The 25,162-nt window shown below is 39.1% G+C and overlaps 1 protein-coding gene across 2 annotated transcripts in view; it reads left to right on the forward strand.

Moving 5' to 3' along the window:
• Positions 1 to 6,854: 6,854 nt before the first annotated feature.
• Positions 6,855 to 25,162, forward strand: part of DRC8 (dynein regulatory complex subunit 8) — a 74,626-nt gene continuing 56,318 nt past the window's right edge. Inside the window, exons 1-2 of one of the 2 annotated variants that reach the window (XM_075995535.1) lie at positions 6,855 to 7,410; positions 17,600 to 17,710. Coding sequence is in view for 1 of the 2 variants with exons in the window: in XM_075995534.1 (XP_075851649.1) it covers positions 7,386 to 7,410 (25 nt within the window). In the remaining variant the exon portion in view is untranslated. The remainder of the gene's footprint in view (positions 7,411 to 17,599; positions 17,711 to 25,162) is intronic. The other variant, XM_075995534.1, reaches the window with a different exon arrangement.

Genomic DNA, 25,162 nt, shown 5'->3' on the forward strand with positions numbered 1-25,162 from the left:
CATAGGCCAGGCCTACATAGTCGAGGTCAGGCACAGCACTGAGTCATTTTCTGATCAATTTAAAAACTGAAAATGGGGGCCGGGCGCGGTGGCTCACGCCTGTAATCCTAGCACTTTGGGAGGCCGAGGCGGGCGGATCGCTCAAGGTCAGGAGTTCGAAACCAGCCTGAGCGAGACCCCGTCTCTACCAAAAATAGAAAGAAACTAATTGACCAACTAAAAATATATATACAAAAAATTAGCTGGGCATGGTGGCGCATGCCTGTAGTCCCAGCTACTCGGGAGGCTGAGGCAGTAGGATCGCTGAGCCCAGGAGATTGAGGTTGCTGTGAGCCAGGCTGACGCCACGGCACTCACTCTAGCCTGGGAGACTCTGTCTCAAAAAAAAAAAAAAAAAAAAACTGAAAATGGTATTGGAATTGTCTATAATATGAAATATAGTACAAATTCACTTTTTAGTATCTATCTGTTGATTATATACAGTAATTTAAAAATCCATATACTGAATACTTGTAACTATAACTATTTATTTATTCATCCCCAGGCTATGTTTACTTTGTCCTGTAAGAACCGCGTGGACTACCATTCATCTATGGAAACTCTGCGAAGGAAAATTAATTATGGAGGAGACACATGTGCCACATGCTAGGCACCCTCTCTTATCATCTCAGAGAGTCAAGAACTTTCTGAATCAGGGACCAGTTCTGCAAAAATTTTCTAAGATTCCATAATCTTTAAAACATTTCCATTTGCTAATTTTATTATTCTATCTCTTTCTCCATAGATCAGCAGTAAAACTCTTCAAATTTTAAAAATGCCTACATGATTGCCTTCAAGGGTAGCAAAGAAAGTGGGTGCTAGGAAGGGGGTGATCCAGCCTCCTTCACAGCACCCCTCGTTACCCCATTGGATGGTCAATGCCTCCTTCTAGAGGGTAGAGAACAGGCCAAGTCCCTGGGACTTGATACAAGGAGAAAAAGAAAAACCCAGTACGATTCTCAAGGAGAACCTCAGGGGAGGCTCTAGGGGCTGAGCAGTAGAGAGGTTTCTCTTCCCAGACAAGGAATTTTAGGATCTTAACTGTTGGTTTCCTCATCTTCAACATGAGAATATTAGTATATTTCTTTTAGGGCTAGCGTGACGATTACATGAGATAGTCCATGCAAAATGCTTGGCATATTTCTGTCAATGGAAAAAAGCCAAACTCTGTAAAATAATTTTTTTTTGAGACAGTCTCACTCTGTTGCCCCGGCTAGAGTGCTGTGGCGTCAGCCTAGCTCACAGCAACCTCAAACTCCTGGGCTCAAGCAATCTTTATGCCTCAGCCTCCCGAGTGAGCACTACAGGCATGTGCCACCATGCCCGGCTAATTTTTTCTATTTTTGGTAGAGACGGAGTGTCACTCTTGCTCAGGCTGGTTTTGAACTCCTTACCTTGGGCAATTCACCTGCCTCCCAGAGTGCTAGAATTACAAGCGTGAGCCACCGCACCCAGCCTCTGTAAAATAATTTTAAAGAGACTTATTCTGGGCCAGGCGTGGTGGCTCACACCTATAATCCTAGCACTCTGGGAGGCCGAGGCGGGCGGATTGCTTGAGGTCAAGAGTTTGAAGCCAGCCTGAGCGAGACCCCATCTCTACTAAAAATAGAAAGAAATTAATTGACCAACCAAAAATATATATAGAAAAAATTAGCCAGGCAGGGTGGCTCATGCCTGTAGTCCCAGCTACTTGAGAGGCTGAGGCAGGAGGATTGCTTGAGCCCAGGAGATTGAGGTTGCTGTGAGCTAGGCTGATGCCACGGCACTCACTCTAGCCTGGGCAACAAAGTGAGACTGTCTCAAAAAAAAAAAAAAAAAAAAAGATTTATTCTGAGCCAACCTAAATTTGAGGACCATGACCTGGAGCCACTCCCAAGAAGCCTTGAGCAAGTGGACTCCTTGTGGCTGGGTTACGGGTTGGTTTTATACATTTCAGGGAGATAGGGTTTACGGGTAAAGTCATCAATCAATATGTGGGAGGCATACATTGGTTTGGTCCCCAAGAGGCGGGCCATCTTGAAGGGTGGGAGCTTACAAGTTATAGGTAGGTTTAAAGATTCTTTGGCTTATAATTGGTTAAAGACATGAAGCTTTGTCTAAAGGCTTGGAATGTTTCAACATAAGGAGCTGTTATCAGAGATAAGCCACCAGACATAGATTTGTTAGGCCTGTTAATGGGTGACAAAGGATGTCCCAAAGAAGAGAGGGGGACATAACACATGTCTGACCTCCTTCCTCCTGGCAGGCAATTTAGTTTCAGGATATTCCTTTGGCTACAAGGGGGTCCATTTAGTGGGCTGGTTGGGGGGTAAGCCTTAAAACTTTATTTTATTTCACATTTCCTAAGACATATTTGTATTTACTAATACTCCAAATATTACCATCATTGGTCCTAGAGTCATTAAAGAGTCACCTGGACATAGTTCAAAGAAATTAAATCAGGCTGCAAATCAAGGGATAACCACAGATCACCTCCATATCCAAAATGGTGAATCATGTCTTTACCTTCATCTTACCTATGGGGAAACTGAAGTTACAGAGAAGAAGTAACACATTCAAAGTCATATAGCTAATGAGTAGTGGACTGAGATTCAACCCTGAGACTTCACCTCCTAAGACCATGTACTTGTTCTGTACAGCATCATCTCCTGATGTAAATGTTAACATAAATGAAACCTAATTTCAAAGACTTATTTTTGGAGCTGGAACCAACAAAACATTCTGAAGTCAATTAACAGCATAATTTTACACTTTTCTTGTGTTTTCCATTTGAGGGGGAAGACACTGGGTGAGCAATCATAAACAATTACTGAAGCCTTGGGTCAGCTGTCATCCTTCACCTTTAAGGTCTTGTTTAATGAATCGAGAACAGAGACTTAGCAAAAGTTGCTCGGCAATGCGTGTCCCTGAAAAGTGCTGCTGAGGACAGGAAGCGTTTAAGTAATGAATCAAATAGTGACTTGCTGTGTCAATGTGTGTTTTAAAGAGAAACAGAAAGAAACACGCTTTTGAGAGAAACAGGGGTGGGGTGTGATTTTTCCAAATGCTTTAAGAGCTGTGGTTTCAGGTAAGAGTTACTTGCAAGCTGCCCACAAGTGCTGCTGTCTGGCTTCCTGCAAAGGGTCTCCCAGGAAGGCCCAAAGGAGCTCTGGCACTGAACATGCTCCTGCCCAGGGCCAAGAATTTAACACAATTCGCCCTCCCGACTGAGAGGCCTGAGACCTCAAACTGCAGAAAGGCAGGAAGGAAAGAGAGGTGATAAGGCGAAAAAGCCTGCTAGATCATAGCAGGAGGGTAAGTTTCACCTCCTCCACTGCCATCCAAGAGTCAGTATCTGGCCGGGCATTTAGTTTAACTCTTTGTCCAGACAAGGACAAGGTGCATGCAATTATCTGGTTTCTTTAAAGACTCTAACAGTCTCTGCCAGATGCTTTGGTTGATGTTTTGAAGTAGTTAAAACAAAACAAAACAAAACAAAACAGAGAGGGAGGTGACTAATTCTGTGGAGAATTTTTGCCCTTAACATTCTATGATAAATATGCATTATAGTTAGAAAGAAGCGGTAAAGCACAGTGACTGCAATCAGAGCTATAATAGAGTTCTAGCCAGTTCTCTTGCCGGCTGTGAAAACTTAGCAAGCCATTTATGTGAAGATGTAGTTTTTTTCATCTGTAAAACAGGACTACTAGTATCAACCTCATAAGGATTAAAAGAGATAATGTATACAAAGTACCTCATGTAACTTAATAAAGAAGAGCTATTTTATTATCATAACTGTAATGAAACCATATCCTTATTCTGCTGTATTCTGATAAGGTTTTCCTTTTAAGATCACAGGGTCGGGCTACTCACCTAAGGGGAGGACTGGTGTCTTCCTTGAAGGGCTGGACATTCGAATGTTGATCACCCAGGGAAGGGGTGTGCCCTCAGGAAACGGATTAGACCAGAGAAGTAACTGCCTCCCTCTCATTGTCAAGGAATCTAGATACACCTCAAGGCCTCTCCTGCCTGATAAGGTTTAAAAACAAGGTGGAAACAACAAACTGAAGATGGTAAACTATGTCATTAGTCCTAAATTTGCTAAATATCCATGAGCGGGATCAAAAATAATTGTCTGATTCTGAATTTTTAAAAATCACTGTGAGAGGCCAGTCATAGTAGCTCAGGCCTGTAATCCTAGCACTCTGGGAGGATTGCTCGAGGTCAGGAGTTCGAAACCAGCCTGAGCAAGAGGGAGACCCCGTCTCTACTATAAAACAGAAAGAATTTAATTGGCCAACAAATATATATAGAAAAAATGAGGCGGGCATGGTGGCGCATGCCTGTAGTCCCAGCTACTCGGGAGGCTGAGGCAGGAAGATTGCTTGAACCCAGGAGATTGAGGTTGCTGTGAGCTAGGCTGACGCCAGGCACTCACTCTAGCCTGGGCAACAAAGCAAGACTCTGTCTCAAAAAATAAATAAAAATAAATAAATAAAAAAAATCACTGTGAGATTCGTAAGTGAAAAAATGCCTTAGCAGCATACAATTTTACAAGTTACTCAAGCGATAGCTCAGAAACAAAATATATTCTAAGGGAAAAAAATGGTTGTAGTTAGTTTGCCAGGATCCAAAGCAAGCTAACAATATTTAAAAAGAGTTAAGGTGGGGCAACTTCTGGGGCCCCCCTCTCTTGGGGCCCCAGAACCTCGTCCAAAATAAAAAAAAATTAAAAAAGAGTTAAAGTGTAATATAATAATCAGCAGTCAAGTTTCCATAACCAGAGAAAATTGAAAGTCAAGTAAATAGCATAATGCAGATGATTCACTCATTGGTATCATGGGCCTTTGTTATTTGGATAATCATTTTCACCTTGTGGAAAGTTTTCCAGGATAGTTGTACACATTTATGTCTAATCAGTGAATTAGGCAGTTGAAAAGTATGAATAAGCACCCAATATGTGCCCCAATTATGTATTATGGGTATATATATATATATACAAAAAAGGGTATATAGAAGCAAAGGCTCCTACCTATCTTCAAACCAAGGGTGGGTGGGTGCATTAATTAATGTGTTAAATATTTTTATTTTACTCACCCAGACCTAGAGAAACATTACCTATAGTGTTTTAAATGTGCTGTAGGAGTTCAAAGAAATAGAGATTAATGTGGTTTGAAATAATTTAAGTAATAGAAAGCTTTGCTGAATAAAGTTAGTAAAAAAAAATATGGGGGAGGTTGCAGAGAAATCTGTTCAACTCTTAAAATAATAATTTAATTTTTATTTATAAATGTTTATGTAAGAATTTCATTTTATTAGCATGAACTACCGATAATTTTACTGAGACAAAAATATAATGTATAAGGAAAATCTGTCTTGCAATAAATCTGAATATGGGTCTTTTAAAAAAGTGTCATTGGGAAGACTAACTCTTGTCTTAGCTTTTTTCATTTTTTTGATGTCCTTTGAGTCATACGAATTTTTAAGATATATGTTATTTCAGAGAGAAAAATTTCTCCAGGCACTGGGAATATATGGATGAAAAAAGCAGATCCTGTCCTCAAGGACTTAAAGTTGGGTAGGTGGAAACAAGTGAGCAAAGTCTTTGCAAATCAATAGGAGAGGCTATACGAGTTATGGGGCCACAGAAGAAAAGGTTGAGAGAGAAAGCTTCAAGGTTTCTTGCAGGACAACCAGGAGGGGACAAATGTGTGTCTGTGGGAGGGTAAACCTTGGGACAAGGAGAGAGGAGGGAAAGGCATTCCAGAAAAAGGAAACTGTGAAAAGGCAGTGAGTGAACAGTAAGCCTGACAGCAGAGGTTTCCTACACTTCTTTCAAAGTCCTTCATTATCTATATGGAGAGAGGAAGTCTGTAAAAACAAGTAACTAGACCACATTGACTATGAAATTTAGATGAATGCTAATGATTACTTTTCTGTTATTTTTGGGTATTAAGGATTTACTGTACACAATGTATTCATTTTATATAAGTAGCTATCTTCTAACATGAGTCATTTTGTGATGGTTTAGTTGTTTACATTATTTCAAATAGAATGCTGGTCACATCACGAAATAAACTTCTCCTATATAAAGAATACTTTTTTTTTTTAATAAAGAGGAATATGTGGTCAGTTTGCTTTAGGGTTTTCTGAGAGATTATAGTACCATAATTAATAAAATAAATATTAAAAACACTGCTAATAACATCATTAAATACTATACCTTGTATTTCTGTTGACAATTTATACTTTTACATAACATCAAGTCGTTTCATTAGTACACGTGTGCACAAAAATGTCATTTAAGATTAGTTTTAAAAACACTTGTTTGAACCACATTAAGCATTAGTCAAAGCTCTTTAAAAAGAAAATATTCTAGTACAGTAAACGTGTCCTTAAAATAAGACAAAAATTTAACATCATGCCATAGCTGCAGTTTCAGGAATGGATTTAAAACTTCCAATGCAACTTTAACCGGAGGTCACGTCAAATTTCACAACTAAGAACATTTTAATATATATAAAACTGAACACAACATGGACACTTTTTTGTTGCTATGAGAACCTTCTATTTTGTATTAGAAATTGCAGCCTTGACGACGCAATGTTTGCGCCTGTTTTGCACATGCTTTTCTACAGCTATTCCTCCCTTTTAGTAATAATAGTCGAGTGGCTCCGGTTTCCTCTTGCACCCGGCCTAGTTTTTCCGTTTTAACTCCAGCTGTCCTAGGCTGTGCTGTCGCTTTCTCTGGGAGAGGGCGGCGAGGGCAGGACGGGAGCGAACCGGGAGGGCAGGAGCCGGGCAGGCGCCGCCTCTCTGCAGCAGCCCGGGCCGCTTCCCCGCGCGGGGCGGGCTGTGAATGGGACCGGGAAGGAGGCCGGCCTGCGGGCTGGCTCCATCCCCCACCCGGAGCCGAGCTCTTCACGTAGCTCTCCGGCTGCTTTTAAAAAATCTGCAGTTTAAAACAAAGATCAAGCAACGCCACGTCGTACAAACAGGATAGGAGGGGGTGAGGGGTGTGTGTGTGCTGTCCCCAAATGGATCACAAATAAGGGAAAGAGAGGCTCGGAACCTTGTTATTTTAGTATTCTCCCAGGCCTAGAGAAATCCTGGCTCAGGCCTCGGTGCTGGGGGGGAAAGGGCTGGCAGCCGGCCGCAGGAGGGGGCTTCGGGTCTTCCGCCCGCGGAAGGGCAGTGGCGGGAAGCGGGGACTGGGCGCGCGCTCGGAGCCTTCCCCGCCCCCCCCCCAGGGTCTTCCTCCCCCGGCGTTCGGAGCAGCCCCTCCTCCAGGCCAGGCTGTTCGCTGGGCCCGAGCGGGCAAGGACTACGCGACCGAGGTCAACGTTAGGCATCTCCCAGGCGACAAGATGGCGGATGACAGGGACAGGGAAGGTAAGGCAGGAGCGCCTGCCCTCGCCGCCTGCCGCGACCCCAGCTGCACGGGAAGCGCCGGGTGGGGCGAGTCAGCCTCCATCTTGCGCCCCCACCTCAGGGAGAGGGTTGACTGAGGAGGGGCCCACCCTGCAGAGGAGGCCGCCCTATCCCCGTCTCTGCAGCCCCGCCTCTCCCTCGTCTTCCCCCTCCCGCGGCATCCTCCTCCCCACCCCGCGCCTCGGAGGCCGAGCTTCAGCTCCGGCGCGGGCTGCGGCGGAGGCGCCGGCAGGGGGGCTGATAATGGCGTCCTTGTTCTCGGTCACAGGGGAGCGGCCGCCGCCCACACACTCTCGCTCGGGGTCTAGGTGCCGCCGGCGCCAAGCGGGCAGCTGTCCAGGCTGTAGGCCCCGGGGGGCGGCCTGGGTGTGGACAAGTTCTGGCCGTCAGAATCTGGCGGGTCTTCTCCGGTCGCGCCGAAGCCCCGCCCGGGCCCACCCTGACGGCGTTGGCGGCCACCATTTTGCCTCAGTGGGGACGCGGGAGGACGGCCTTGAGGTCACAGTCGCTCCCTCCACGTCTCTCAAGACTCCGAAATTCCTTCCCGGCTGCCGTCCCGCGCCCTACAATCTGTCTGGTGTCTTGTCTTTAAAAAAAAGGTTTTTTTTAATAAAGACGAAATGGCAAAACCGAGCGGAGACGTGTTGAGCCGCTGTGCGCCGGCGGGGCCTCTCCCGTGGTCCCCTGGGGCACCCGCGGGCCCCGCGGGTCGCCTCCCGCAGAGGGGCACTGCGCTGCGAGGCTTAAGGTCACCAGATCCGAAGGATTGAATCGTTGCTGGCGCGGAGATGCGAAAACCTGATTATCTGCTTTATTTGCAAGACCTTTACGTATGATTTGAATCCTGATCCGTGGTTACCATCCGCTTCGTTACTCAAAAATAATTGTTTGTGTTTGGTAATTGGCAGAGTCACCACAAAAACCATAAAAGCCATGAAACGGTAAAGATGAACATCTTAGAAACAAAAATAATATTCCTCCTTTGTTTTCTTTCTGGAGTGCTCAAAACACCCTAGGAACATACCATTTTTCTCAGCATGGGACAAACTGTGGTCTGGTTAACAACTACTATTTACAAGGGAAGAAAACAACCCTGAGATGTTTAGTCATTAAGGTGATAGCAAAATCAGTGGGGAGACACATGAAACTGTGCCAGCGATTTACCTATTGATAACAGGAATACTATTTTTATATAGTATTACTCATCTGAGAAGCCAGTATTATTTTACAGGTGTTATCTTTACTAAGATGTCTTTATAATTTTGTGGTGTTATTTTAAAAATAGAAGGCACATACTAAGAAAAGATTAATTTTAAAACTTCCCCAGAAAACTGACTTACTTTTATTAAGTTAATATTTATTTTCAAGAAAAAGGAAAATTATTAGGAGATAAACTAACAATTATGCACTTAAAAGGATTTGGTTAGGTCAACGTGAGAATAAATGCACTGGAGTTTGGTGCAAATACATATTTTTAAAAAAGTAGAGAGCTTTCCTGATTTTTCATCTTTTGAAAAATAACTTTCAATTTAAAATAAATTAGTTCAGGGGAAGATACAGTTCTATCTGAAACCAAAGAAGTAGTACAGACTGTTAAAAGCTGGATGGCATTCATTTAGTTGACACATATTTAATGCCTATCATTTACGGTATTCTGCTTAGAACTTTGGAAGATCCAAAGGTGAAAAAGACATTGTCTTTGCTTCCAAGAAAGGTGAGAACAGTAAGAGAAATAAGACATAGACAAATGGGAGGGAATATTTAACTGGGCTGAGAAGCCTTTGTGCCAGACATTGTGCTAGATGTGTTATTCACCCTTGTGGTCTGTGGACAGCAGCCTGAACATCACTGGGAGCTTATCAGAAAAGAATCTCAGATCCTGCCCTACTGAATCAGAGTCTTCATTTTGACATATCTGCTAGTGATCCTTATATACATTAAAGTCTGAGAATGTTATGTGGTATATCTTATTATTAACAATTTTATGAATTAACTATAAATGAAGTTTAAAGGGCATGATGAAATTAAAGGTATTTAGTCAGAGGATAAAGTAAATATTTTGGTGATAAGATTTTTGTGTGGACATATTATATTTCTGTATTTGATTCTAAGCTCTGAAGTTTCAGAAATTACACCTAACTATTAATCAGAATTGATCAATAGCTGGGTGCCGTGGCTTATGCCTATAATACCAGCATTCTGGGAGGATGAGGTGGGAGGATCACTTGAGGCCAGGAGTTTGAGACCAGCCTGAGCAAGAGTGAGATGCCATCTCCTCATCTATACAAAAAAAAAAAAAGAATTGACCTAGTTTGGGGATTCACTCAAGCTAACTAAAATCATGAAAGACTGATCTACAAACCTGAATGATTTATTAATTTAAATAGGAATATGTTGACACATTGACTAGAAAGCTGATTTTGGCAATGTAATATACTATTTTATGAATATTAAGCTTTGGGGGAATCTGAATTTATATTTCAGAAATTGCTTGATAAGCATGAAGTCACACAAAAGAGAGGATAGTTTTGAAAACTATATCCATTACTCTGTAAGGTCCAAAAAGGCAAGGACACTTACACCAAGTATCTTGCAAAGTGTTTAGCCCATGGTACTAAATAAATATTTGTCGAATTCAGAACATTTTGAATTAATCAAAGACAGTTTTTGTTTTAGCCAAAACATTTCTAGCTAGTTCCCCAAAATCTATTCTATACCTAAAAGTTAAGTTGTAGTTTTGTGTACTACAAAACTAGTTTTAGGTCTTTTCCCCTTTTACCTTACAGGTAAATTATATATTTCTATTTCATCTGGCTCAACAAAACATTTTTTCACAATGCCAAGGTATTGACTGGCATGTCTTTAAAAAACAACAACTTTGCTATGTCTTCTACCTGCTACAAAAAAAAGTAATGAAATGAAAATAGAAAAAAAATTAAAAGAAAAAATTAAAAAATAAATAAAAATAAAAAACAACTACTAAAAAACCTCTTTGTATTAATACACATATGTTTTAAATGGTTCACCTTAACATTGAGATTTTTTTAAAGTTGTAAAGGAGGAATAAGTTTCTGAGTAGCCATCATATCCAGCTCCTCTCTTAACATTTAGGGATTAACTTTGATACAAGTATTGAGAATATTGGTAAGAAAAATTAACTAAATCTATTAGAGGGGCTACTATGCTCTGTTTACAAAATTTTCCATAAGATTATATACATTGAAGTCGTTATTTGTAGCATTTTTGTGCTCAGAGACAGTCTCCCTCTGTCATCCAGGCTGGAGTGTAGTGGTATGGTCATAAAGTTACCTCAGCCAGAACATTTTTTGTTTTTTCTTTCTTTTCCGTTTGTTTAAATGGAAGATTGATGCAGTTATTGATTCTTTAATCCTTAAATCTTATTATTTCTGTCTCCTAGAGGATTTTATATAGGATTGGGAGGATCTTCTGTTTGTAATTAGAATCACATCTAGGAAACAAACTGCTTAGGTATAAAATTCTAACTTTTGGCAGGCAAATGAGCTTTGGAAAGTATGTCAACTTTTTTAGTAAGCTGCAGATATTCAAAGCCACTCTAGGATTTACTATTTTTGTTTCTATTAAAATGTTCTTTGTTACATTGCATGCATTTTTTTTGTTTTTGGAGACAGAGGTTGAGCTCTGTCCCTGAGGCTGGAATGCAGTAGCACCATCATAGTATGCTGCAAACCCAAACTCCTTGAACTCCTTGGCTCAAGTGATCATCTGACCTCAGCCTCCCAAGTAGCTAGGACTTCAGCTGTGTGCCACCACACCGAGCAATTTCCTTTTAGAGATGGGGTCTCACTGTGTTGCCTACAGTGGTCTCAAACTCCTGGGCTCAAGGGATCCTTCCACCTCCCAAAGTGTTGGAATTACGGGCATGAGCTACTGTACCTGGCATAGTATTATACTCTTATATTATTAATATCCCACCCTCCCACTTCCTCAACCCTGCAAATATAATTATATCAAAATGTTGGTTAAGCCAATTACCTTATTATTACTATTTAAATCTTGTTCACTGTTGAGCTAAGTAATGCATTCCCATTATAATCCCTCTCTTATACTATTAATATTTAATTTCTCCTTTGCTCAATTTCCCATGTCATTATTACTATTTCTTTTCACATTCTCCAACTGAATTGCAAAACCTCCTGCACACAATTTTATACGTGGTCAAATACAGCAATTAGTTTACCTATAGGTGTCCTTTTTCCCTGGACACTGTCCCTGTCCCCCACCGCCCCCCACTACCATGGAGCCTTTGGCCCCGGTTCCTTTCTGGACCAGCACTCCAGGTACAGCTGCTGTCCTGAGGCTCCTTTCGCCTCTCTCCTGTGACAGATCCCTTTCTCCCTGACTCTGACATCCTACCCTTTCTTGGGTTACTCTCTCATTTTGGTGGAGCACAATCTCCAGTGGCTCCAGAGTCAGAGTGGCCAGGAAGTGAAATGTCTTTACTCTATCATTTGATTAATAGTTTGGTAAGGTAGAGAATTCTAGGTTGAAAAATTGTTTTTCCTCGAAATACTGAAGGCCTTGCTCCATTGTCTGCCAGTTTCCAATGCTGTTCCTGGGAATCCCACTGCCATTCTGATTCCAGAGTCTTTATATGCGAGACTTATTTTTTCCTTCTATAGTAACTTTCAGCATTTTCTCTTTATCTCTGGTGTTCTGAGATATTATGAAAATATGACTTAGCATAGATCTTTTCATTGATTTTTTTGGGTAGGCCCTTTGAATACAGAGGCCTGCCTTCCTATTCTGGGATTTTTTTTTTTCTATTAGTCCAGATAATTTTTAATTTTTTTTTTTTTTTGAGACAGAGTCTCACTTTGTTGCCCAGGCTAGAGTGAGTGCAGTGGCGTCAGCCTAGCTCACAGCAACCTCAATCTCCTGGGCTCAAGCAATCCTACTGCTTTAGCCTCCTGAGTATCTGGGACTACAGGCATGCGCCACTATGCCTGGCTAATTTTTTCTATATATATATTTTTAGTTGGTCAATTAATTTCTTTCGATTTTTAGTAGAGATGGGGTCTCGCTCAGGCTGGTTTCGAACTCCTGACCTCGAGTGATCCCCCCCTCGGCCTCCCAGAGTGCTAGGATTACAGGTGTGAGTCACCGCGCCTGGCCTAATTTTAAAATTTTTTTGTAGAGATCTTGCTATGTTGCTCAGGTTGGTCTTGAATTCCTGGTCTCAAGAGATCTTCCTGCCTTGACCTCCCAAAGATCTGGTATTAGAGGCATGAGCCACTGTGCCCGGCTTGGGGCATTTATTTTTATATATTTATTTATTTATTTATTTATTATTTATTTAATTATTTTGAATAAAGGCATTCATTTCATGGTCAACCTGTTCTTCACTTACAATGAATGTTAAAACAAGATATAGTAATAGGTTATCTCAGTGATATTATATAAATACAACTGTTAACCTCAATAGAAACAGAAACATAGAGAACAAAAACATGTCCCCTAACAATTATTTGTATACTGATTTAAGATTTTATAATTATATAGTAATTTAAAAGAAAAATGTAGCACCTTACAGAACTGAAGCTATTCTAAGTAACAGGTTGACGATATTCTTTTATGAATATCCTCCCTTAATGGCCTACTCACACTAGAACATGCTCTTAAAAAACATACACATGTATTACTTCTCAGTGGAATCCTTCCCTCCATATCCACTTTCCCAGCAGTCACCAACCTTTTTGGCACCAGGGACTGGTTTCATGGAAGACAATTTTTCCACAGACTGAGTTTGGGAAGGGGGGGTCGTTTCGGGATGATTCAAACGCATTACATTTATTGTGCAGTCAAGCCTCTCTGCTAATGATCATCTGTATTTGCAGCTGCTCCCCAGCGCTAGGATCACCACCTCAGCTCCATCTCAGATCATCAGGCATTAGATTCTCATAAGGTGCACACAACCTAGATGCCTCGCATGCACGGTTTACAGTAGGGTTCGTGCTCCTATGAGAATCTAATGCTGCTGCTGATCTGACAGAAGGGGAGCTTATGCGGTGATGTGAGATATGGGAAATGGCTGTAAATACAGATGGAGCCCTGCCGCTCACCTCCTGCTGTGCCGCTTGGTTCTTAACAGGCCATGGACTGATACTTGTCTGTGGCCTCGTGGTTGGGGACCTTAGTGCTTCCCTATTTTTAAAGGTCTTGGCCTTGGTGGTTCACACCTGTAATCCTAGCACTCTCGGGGCTAGGTGGGCAGATTGTTTGAGCTCAGGAGTTTGAGACCAGCCTGAGCAAGAGCAAGACCCCATCTCTACTTAAAAAAAAATATATATATATAATATATATTATAATATATTATATATTAAGATATTATATTATTATATATTAATATTATATAATATATATTAGATAATATATAACAATATATTAATTATATATTTATTATATATTAATTATACATTATATTATATATAATATATTATAATATCACATTATATTATAATATTATATATTACTATATATTATATATATTTATATTGATATAATATATTATAATATATTATATATTATATATAAATATATAAATATTTATATAATATATATATTATATATATATATAAATTTAGCCGGTCATGGTGGCACATGTTTGTAGTCCCAGCTACTTGGGAGGCTGAGGCAGGAGGATCGCTTGAGCCCAGGAGTTTGAGGTTGCTGTGAGCTAGGCTGATGCCATGGCACTCTACTCACGGTTAACAGAGCGAGACTCTGTCTCAAAAAAGTCTCATCATTTTAATGTCACTTCTACAAAACATTTAAAACGTATTTAGTATGAGAATTACAAATAATTCTTATTCATTTTCAAAAACATGTTTATCAGATCCTGTACTTGATAATACTTTGTAAATATCTAGTATAAATTGTGTAGATATTAAGAGTGTAATAAGTAATTTATGTTTTAAATACAGTAATAAATTTTAGAGTCTAAAGATGTGGGCTAGAATTTATACACTGCCTTTTTTTCAGATTGTAGTTGTTCATGTCACTTAATTTCTCTGAACTTTGGTTCAAAGAATTTTCTTCTAATGATGAAGACAGGCAGCTAAGTAGATAATGGTATAACAACGTGAGAAGTGCTGTGATGGTTGCATGTATACAATGATTGAGTGCCCTGGGAGAGTTACCTGATTCACACACCTCCTTTTTAAATTATAGCCTCCTTTTATTCCCTCATAGCTGTTTTTATTCTCTCTTCACATTGTAATTTGTAATTACCCGTGTGTGTTGTTTAATGTCTGTTTCTCCTTGTAGACTCTTATGTTCCAAGATGATAGGGATCATGCTTTTGTTTGCTTTTATATAACCAGAGCGTGGCACATAGGAGCTCAGTAAGTATTTGCTGAATGTTCAGTAAATGTTGGCTTTCTGAAGGAGATGACTCTTAAGCTTATAAGGTTTAATAGTGGGCCCAGGGAACAAGTAGGAAAAGGATATTTCAGGAATAGAAGAAATAGCATGCTTGAAAACATGAAGATGAGTTCTGATAATTGCAGAGACATTCAATATAGTTGGAATTTAGGGTTAGTTATGAAATGTGGTAGGATTTTTAATTTTTTTTTTGAGACAGAGTCTCGCTTTGTTGTCCAGGCTAGAGTGAGTGCCGTGGCGTCATATTAGTTATTTTATTATTATTATTTATTTATTTTTTGACACAGAGTCTCACTCTGTTGTCCGGGCTAGAGTGCCGTGGCATCAGCCTAGCTCACAGCAACCTCTAACTCCTGGGCTCAAGTGATCCTTCTGCCTCAGCCTCCCAAGTAGCTGGGACTACAGGCATGCGACACCATGCCCGGCTAATTTTTTGTATATATATTAGTTGGCCAGTTAATTTCTTTCTATTTATAGTAGAGACAGGGTCTCGCTCTTGCTCAGGGTGGTTTCGAACTCCTGACCTCGACACTCCTCCCGCCTCGGCCTCCCAGAGTGCTAGGATTACAGGCGTGAGCCACCACGCCCGGCCATGGTAAGATTTTTAATTTTATTCTTAATACACTGGTGTGGGATTAAAAGATTTTTAACAAGAGAAACAACATGTTTGTTATTTTAGAAAAATTACTTGAGTGAGTATGTTGAATGGATTACAGTGGGACAAAATTGGAATCCCAATATAGTGGTCCAGAAAGATAAGATCCCAAACCAAAGTAATGGAAGTCAGGAATAAAAAAAGGAGACAGAGGCTAGAGAGAGTTGATAGAGAGAATTGGTAGATTTTATTGGATATGAATGTTGAGTCAGGTCAGAGAAAGAATGAGACTCAGGTTTCTTGCTTGGGTAACTGAGAAAGGGGAAAAGCTAAAAAAACACTTGTGAAGGTCACAGTACAGAGACACAGGCCCACTAAAAAACTGAGATTTAATCATAAGATTATAGAATATTTCTCCTTACCTACACCCTGTCACCACATCAACAGGGATGTAGTACAAAAACAGTGGATTACAGCTGCCTGACCTGCAAGATGCAGACTTTATTTAAGGACAAGTTCTTAGGGAAGCCCACAGACAATAGGGAGACAAAAATAAGGATACTAGAGGAATCTGGCACCTACAGCAAACATTAAACGCAGCCCTACTCCTAGCCAGATTGATATAAAGCCTCACATTGATGGTTATGTTAGCTCAGTTCCTATTACCTGATGCATCGTATCTGGCTTCCAACAAAAAATTACAAGGCAAGAAAAACACAGTCTAAAGAGACAAAGCAAGCTTCAGAACTAGACTTATAAGATACATATTTTGTAATTATCAGGGGATTTAAAGAACGATGATTAATAGTTAGGGGCTCTAGGCTGGGCGTGGTGGTTCATACCTGTAATCCTAACCCTCTGGGAGGCCGAGGCGGGAGGATAGTTTGAGCTCAGGAGTTTGAGACCAGCCTGAGCAAGAATGAGACCCTGCTTCTACTAAAAAAAAAATAGAAAGAAATTAGCTGGATAACTAAATATATATATAATTAGCCAGGCATAGTGGTGCATGCCTGTAATCCCATCTACTTGAGAGGCCCAGGAAGTAGGGTTGCTTAAATCCAGGAGTTTGAGGTTTTTGTGAGCTAGGCTGATGCCACTGCACTCTATCTAGCCCAGGCAACAGAGCTACAGAGCTTTGTCTCAAAAAAAAAAAAAGAATGCCTTTGATGGGCCCATCAATATACTCAACATAGCTGAAGAAAGAATCACTGAGCTGGAAGAAGATATGTCAATAGAAACTTTACAAACTGAAATGCAAAGTGAAAAAGGAATGAACAAAACAGAGCATCCAAGAACCCTGGGACAAATTCAAAAGGTGTGAAATACCTACCATTAGCATACCAGAAGGAAAAGAAGTTAAGAATGGAGCAGAAGAAATATTTTAAGAAATGATGGCTAAGAATTTTCTAAAAGATAGGTAAAGCAATTTGACCACAGGTACATAGCTACTAAGTGTTTGTGAAGCATAGACTCACTTTCAGGTCTGCCTGACTTCAAAGCCAAGGCATCCTCTATGTTTCACACAGAAGTCAAGTGGAAATTTACATAAGGAAGAAAATAAAATTCACCCATGATCTTATTATTGAGAGCAATAGTTCTGAAACTTTAGTGTGCATTAGAATCACCTGGAGAGATTTTTAAAACATAGCTTCCTGAGTCCCTCCCCCAGTAGATCTGCAGTAGGGGTCTGAGACTTTGCATTTCTGACAAGCTACCATAAGATGAAGATGCTGTTAAAAAACATTGACCTAGTATCTAAAGTAAATTTTGCCATCTTAGTATATTTCTTTCCAGGCTTTTTTGAGGCAGATTTGTATTTTGTTTTGTTTTACAGATTTGAGATTATATTGGATATAGTTTTATCTTTGGCTTTTTTCACTTACTATTATAAAATTTTTTTCATGTAAGTATTTCTTGTTTTTTTTTTTCTTGAGACAGAGTCTCACTCTGTTGCCCAGGCTAGAGTGAGTGCCGTGGCACCAGCCTAGCTCACAGCAACCTCAATCTCCTGGGCTCAAGCAATCCTCCTGCCTCAGCCTCCTGAGTAGCTGGGACTACAGTCATACGCCACCATGCCCAGCTAATTTTTTCTATGTATTTTTAGTTGGCCAATGAATTTCTTTCTATTTTTAGAACAGATGGGGTCTTGCTCTTGCTCAGGCTGGTTTCGAACTCCTGAACTTGAGCGATCCGCCCATCGGCCTCCCAGAGTGCTAGGATTACAGGCACTGTGCCCGGCCTCATGTAAGTATTTCTTAAAAACATCACATATAATAGCTACATTCATTTTATGGACTATGATTTGTTTAAGCTTTCTTTAACTATTGGATATTTAGATTGTTTCTAAATTTTCTATATTATAAATAATGCTGCAATGGATATTCTTATAGAAGGATCTTTTGACCAACTGTGATTCCCCATCCTCTATTCTCTTTGGAAAAATAATTTAATTTAATCTTATCTCTGTTGGCTCATAGTAGTTACAGAGGATAATCTAATTTCCAAGTTCTGTAAGTACCTGTGATCCTTTTGTACTAATTACACTAATTCCTTTCCAATTTTTAGAAAGTAATCAAAGACATACATATTTGCCAATCAGAGCTTATGATAGTGTAAGATACATATTTGCTTATTGTCTGTCCTTTTATAGTGGAAACTCCATGAAAGCAGAGACTTGGTTTCATTTATTGCTAAATTCCTGTAATTTAGAAAATGTGTAGGATATAGTAATCACTATAAATATTTGTTGAAAGAATAACACATTGAGTAAAGAAATTGTCACCCTGTATGGTCTAATTATGGGTAAATGTAATTTTCTATTACTTTAAAAATACTGAAAAAAGCTCAGAGTTAACCCCATTACATTTGCAGATGCACTCAAATTGGAAATCACATATTTAATCCAACCTCATTATTTAAAAAGCTAGGCTGGGTGTGGTGGTTTATGCCTGTAATCCTAGCACTCTTGGAAGAGTGAGGCAGGAGAATCTCTGGAACCCAAGAGTTTGAGGCTGCAGTGAGCTATGATGACACCACTGTACTCTAGCCTGGGTGACAGAGCAAGGCTCTGTCTCAAAAAAAAATCCTAAAATGGCACTTCCATTTCAACATGGTGATTGGGCACACACGTTAGTTTTTACCCTTCCTGAAACCCTCCTAAAATGACAGTAAAGAAGGAATGAAAAAGGAATAGACATACAGGTACAAAGTGAATAAGAGAGGAGATAATAGTGGTTTGTAAAAAGACAAAGAGAGAACATACTACATATATATTAGGTCATTACATATGAAATGTCTGATTTCAAATCAAAAGTTTAGTTTATCATATCTCCAACAAGAAGCAGTGCAATTAATTAAAGTATGTGCCTAAACTATTGACACAGTTTTGCCATCTTAATGGTAGCTTATTTATGCCAGCAGCAAAGAAGCCTGGAGAGTGAGTGTCGATGAAATCTCAAAAGGTGTTTTTCCGAGCTTTTTAAGATGGAATATTTTTCCTTGCAAGGATTGGTCCAAAGCCTGGGAGAAGTGGCAGTCAGTTGGTGAAAGGTCTGGTGAACACAGTGTATGACAGAGTTTCCAAGTCCAGCCTCTGTAGTTTGAGCGGTGTGTTTATGCAACATGTAGTTGAGTGTTGTCTTGCAAGAGAATTGGCTTGTCTCTATTGACCAATCTTGGCTGCTTAATCAGAGGCAGCCTCATCATTTCATCCAATTGGTTGCAGTACACATCCACTGTAATTGACCAGGTTTCATGAGCTGTAGTGGGTAATACCAGTGCTGGACCACCAAACAGACACCATTAGCTTTTTTCGATGAATATTCGGTTTTGGACTGTGTTTTGGCACTTTATTCAACTGTTGTGCCAAACATTTGCAATTGTCAAAAAGAATCCATTTTTCATCACACGTAACAATATGGTGTAGAAATGCTTTGCCTTTTTGTCGTGATAGCAAAGAAAGGCAAGCTTGGAGACGATTTCTGTTCTGATGCTCATTTAATTCATGCGGAACCCATCTATCCAGCTTCTTTACATTGCTGATTTGTTTCAAATAGTCCAATATTGTTGGAATAGTAACATTAAACCTTGCTGCTAATTCATGCATAGGTTGAGATGGATTCGCTTCCACTACAGCTTTCAGCTTATTATCCACCTTGGTCTCAGGTCACCCACATGGCTCACTTTCAAGATTAAAATCACTAGAACGGGATGGAACTTCTTAATCAATCAACATACTGTGGGCTCATTAGCCACATCCTCCCGAATCCTCCTGAAACACTTTGTTGATATTTCAAGCTGTCTGTACTGCATTGGTTCCACGACAGAACTCATACTCTAAAGTAACACGAATTTTTGACTTATCCATGGCTTGACAAAAATTGCTCTAAAAATTTTTTGAAAGATAATCAGAAGCCAAATGATGCTTTTGAAAGAATGAGGATGTACCTTCACAATAAAAATAAAACAAAAAGTGTCAAAGTGAATTGTCAGAGATATCAGCAGTCTTAATAATTAAGGAAATTGGACATTTCATAGCTAATAACCTAATAAATGGATAGACTAGGGACAACTAACCTGGCAGAACCAAAGAAAATAAATGTAAGCCTGAGGAGGAGAGAGCCAACAAGAAACAAACCAATTTTAGCTTCTAAAACCCTTGAAAGGCTCAGGATTAGAGGCAGCAGGCATCTCTGAAGGCATGCATGTAAAGTGAGGCTAAATATAGGTTTCGATTAAAGTCGTAAGGCAAATGGTTCTCTCTCTCATCCCCTGGAGTAACCAGGTGACCACCCCCTTCCATCCATGCAGAAGACTGGAGGTTTACTTTCTGAGTCTTTTATTTTTATTTTATTTTATTTTATTTTATTTTTTTATTTTATTTTATTTTATTTTATTTTTTTTTATTTTTTTTATTTTATTTTATTTTATTTTAACAGAGTCTTGCTTTGTTGCCCAGGCTAGAGTGAGTGCCGTGGTGTCAGCCTAGCTCACAGCAACCTCACACTCCTGGGCTCAAGAGATCCTCCTGTCTCAGCCTCCCGAGTAGCTGGGACTACAGGCATGTACCACCATGCCCGGCTAATTTTTTTTTTTTGTATATATATTAGTTGGCCAATTAATTTCTTTCTATTTATAGTAGAGGCAGGGTCTCGCTCTTGCTCAGGCTGGTTTCGAACTCCTGACCTCGAGTAATCTGCCCGCCTTGGCCTCCCAGAGAGCTAGGATTACAGGCGTGAACCACCGCGCCTACTTTCTGAGTCTTTTAAATCGCAGAGCCTCAGGACATAGGGATGGATCCTTGGCACAGCTGATGGTGGCGATGATGTGTCATTATTATTATTACTGTCTTTAATGTAGTAGCTGAAATATTGTTAAAATTTGTATGAAACTCAGTATTATCACACAGATTACATATTCTGAGTAGGACTCAAGAAATAAATCTGAAAAATGGTAGTATGTCTTAATAGATGTCAGAGTAATGGAGATTTGAAATTCTCTCATTTAAGATCTTATAAGTAATGAGGAAGAGTAGCTATGTACCTCTTTAATTGGTTTGTTGGTTTACACTGATAACTAAAGTATAAAATAGTTATAAACACTAAATGCCTCAAGAGAAAATTGAAAAGGAATTTAGAGATTACAAATTTTTAGGTGAAATCAGTAAATAAAGTGAAACTTCATATGCAACTATGCTATATAATGAAATGAGAAGAAAACTAAAATGTGGCCTCAATTTCAATGACTTCTCTATTACATTTAAGCCACCCACTTCCATGGCCAAACCGTGGATATTGCCATCATTTAGGATTGTGCCACCTCCAAAATCTTAAATTCAGATGTTCCATTCTCAGCTATAACCTTATTCAACATTTATCAATTTAAATAATTTTAATAAGTATGTGAAATAATTTTAACTTTACAGAAAAATTGCAAGAATAGTATGTACAGATAATTCCCACATTTCTTTTATCCGAATTCTTTAATTTTAACCTTCTGCCACATTTTTTAATCATTCTTTTTTTCTACTTCTATATATAACTATATATTTATCAGTTTTCCCCTTGAACTAGTTGAGAGTATGTTACATACAATCATGCCACTTCATCCTTAATACTTTGGTGTATATTTCCTAAGAACAAAGATAATCTCTTATGTAAAGTATCTATGCACTTTACCATAGATAATATATTTTTATTTAGTTCTACAGTCTATATTCCAATTTTGTCAGTTGTCCCAATTGTCAATAATGTCTTTTACAGCATTTCCTCCTCTAATACACATTTCAGTCCAGCATCACATATTGCATTTAGGTCATGTCTGTATAGTCTTCTGTAATCTAGAGCACTACTTTAGTCTTTCTTTGTCTATCATGACATTTAACATTGATTCAAAAAGGGTTTGGATCACTTGTACAAATTCATGATCTGCTCATACCTCTAAATGGAGAGGAATCACCTCTCCATTCACTCTGGGTAAACCTCTTATTATATGGCAGAGAAAATATAAGCCATACAAACTCCTTCAATTTCCTGACATATATACATTCATTTGTATCTACTGGATTATTGCAAAAGCCTCTTAACTGGTCTCCTTGTTTTCATTTATCTTGCTGAAAATATGGTTATCTGGTTATGAATTCTCTACCTAAAACCCTTTAGTGTTTCCCCATTACCCTTAGGAGAGTCCAAACTCTAACAAAACAAACTAGGATATCTTATTTCTTCAGGATATTTTTTTCTGATCACATGTTTAGTATCACCTTCCATGCATTCTATTCTTACTCTTAGTGAACAGTTTACTTCTTGTTCTCATAACAAAAGTGCCAGCCTGTGCATAATTTGTTTCCTCATCCCGAGTTTCATTTAGTATTGCTTAATGGTTAAGAACATGAAATCAGTAGTAAATCCTCATGGGTTCAGATTCTAGCTCTGCTACTTTAATAGCTGGATAACTTTAAGTGAGGTACCTAACTGTAACAGTTTCTTCACATGTCAAATGAGGAGTATAGCAGAATCTGTCTCATATGGTAGCAGAGAAGCACGTAGCAGAGAACTTCATGTATATTAAGAGCTCTGTAAATGTTATCAATCATTACTTTTTGTGTTAGGTACTGTGCTAGATATTGTGGAATAAAACAGATTTGGGTCCTGCCTTCTTAGAGATTACTTATGCTAGAGGAGAGAGCCATTAAAAATTGTCATATCTATTTAACTACACCTGGGATGAATAGTTCACTAAAGTTTGGAGTTCCAGAAGAGGACATCTGATTTAATTTTTTCTTGCTTCAATGGCTTTAAGCATGGCATTCCCTCTGCTGAAAACCTACTAGTTTTTGGCAGAGGAAACTGCATGTTCAAGAGCCTAAAGCAAGAAAAAAACATGGCTCATTAGAGGAACTGAGTGAGGGCCAGTGTGGCTGGAATGGAAAGGTTAGGGTGGGAAGAGCTGTATAAAATGAGGTTAGGGGGGCTGACCTCTATCCAAGAGCAAGAGGAAGCCATTAAACAGGGAGATAATACAGTTCATTTTATGTCTTTAAGAGGTCACTTGGCTGGGCATGGAGTCCACCTGGAGTCCCAGCTATTTGGGAGGCTGAGGCAGGAGAATCACTTTAGGCCAGGAGTTCAAGGCTACAATGTGCTATGATCGCACCTGTGAATAGTCACTGCACTCCAGCCTAGGTAACATAGTGAGACCCTGTCTCAAGAAAAAAAAAAGGAGGAGTGTCACTTGGTTGCACTGTGGAAGATTGGAGCAGGACACAAGCAAATGATTATTGTGGTGTCTTAGATTAGGTGGCAGCAGAGGAAATGACAGAGAAGGTTTTATTTATTTATTTATTTATTTATTTTTTATTTCGGCATATTATGGGGGTACAGATTTTAAGGTTTCAATAAATGCCCATTCCCCCCCCCCCAGAGAAGGTTTTAGAGTGTAGAGATTCTAAACTTTTTTTGTGACTGGATGTGGGGATTTGGAAGAGAGAGTAAGGGATGAATTAACACTTCCAGTCCAACTTCTGACTCTTTCTTCTGGTCTTTATCTAAGTCCCATCCTCAAGCCTGAGGTGGATGCTACTCTTGGGCTTCTATAGTACTATCTACATACCTCACTGAGTTTTAGCACTGATCTGTTATAATTTGCTATAGCTGGTTTATTTTCCTTTTAAATTAAAACATATTTATAGTAGATGATCAATTAACAATATGATAAATGACAGCACAAATTAATGTAAAACTAGTTGATGATTGAATATAGTATTTCATTTTAAGTCTAGTGTTTTGGTAGTGTATTGTCTTTGGATCAAGTTGTTTATGGTATAAGAATACACTAAGAACTACCCTCCTCCCTCAAAATATAGACAAGAATTAGGTTCTTGACTATTTTTTTTTAAGAACGTATGTCTGAAATACCAAGTTTGCATTACTTGGGTCAAACAGAATAATAACATTTGTTTGTACTTCCAGTTAATTAACCTTGAGGGCATTTCTTTATCTTCTTTGTTGTATGCTTTAAACAGTTCTCATGGTAAATATTCCTCTAGGGGCTTATTATTTTATCTTAATTTCTGTAGGTGGGGTTTTGAGCACCTAGTTAAATGTTTACATATACAGATTATGTCACTTTAGAAAAAACTCAGCTGCACTATTTGTTTGAAAACTTCTCTTATATCCTTAGGTGATTTCACTTTTATTTAGGTTATGAATTCTCCTTGTGTATTTATTATCATTAATTTCTTCTTTTGAAGTTAAGTTTTTTTCCTTTTTATGGTTTGATTTTAACTTAGTACAATACCTAATTTTTAGCCTTCTTAGCATTTATGTTGCCAAAAAACAAATACAGTGTGAAATTGTTGGCTTTGATATACCTAACAGTACCTTGTATGGAATTAGAGAGAAAGGGATTTTTTTTTTTTTAATAGACAAGGTCTTGCGGGCTTAAGCAATTCTCCCACCTCAGCTTCCCAAGTAGCTAAAAAATTATTCTATAATGGTATAACTTGCGTCAACTGGGATTTCATCAATTAAAAGACATTTTATTATTATGTTGACCTATTCAGTTATGTTTATTTTATAATAAGCAACTCTGCTGTATATTTTTTGTGGCCTAATAGAGTAGAAACAACTAAAAATTAGATGAGGAATATATTTTTAAAGGATTATGAAATATACAATTTTATTGACTATTTTTAGAAAAGACAATTTATATATATATCCCAATATAAAAATTATAGTAATTACCAGTTCAAAAATATTACTAGTGAAATGTCAGCAGATTCCAGTAAAAGTAACTTCATGAAAGCTAATGCTGTAACACTAAGTGTGTGACATTAGACTTTTTTTTTTTTTTTTTTTTTTTTTTTTTGAGACAGAGTCTCGCTTTGTTGCCCAGGCTAGAATGAGTGCCGTGGCGTCAGCCTAGCTCACAGCAACCTCAAACTCCTGGCTCAAGCAATCCTCCTGCCTCAGCCTCCCAAGTAGCTGGGACTACAGGCATTCGCCACCATGCCCGGCTAATTTTTTGTATATATTAGTTGGCCAATTAATTTCTTTCTATTTATAGTAGAGACGGGGTCTCGCTCTTGCTCAGGCTGGTTTCGAACTCCTGACCTCAAGCAATCCGCCCGCCTCGGCCTCCCAGAGAGCTAGGATTACAGGCTTGAGCCACCGCGCCCGGCCTAGACTTTTATTTTCT

Source organism: Microcebus murinus, chromosome 19, assembly GCF_040939455.1.
Source record: "Microcebus murinus isolate Inina chromosome 19, M.murinus_Inina_mat1.0, whole genome shotgun sequence".
Taxonomy (NCBI): Eukaryota; Metazoa; Chordata; class Mammalia; order Primates; family Cheirogaleidae; genus Microcebus; species Microcebus murinus.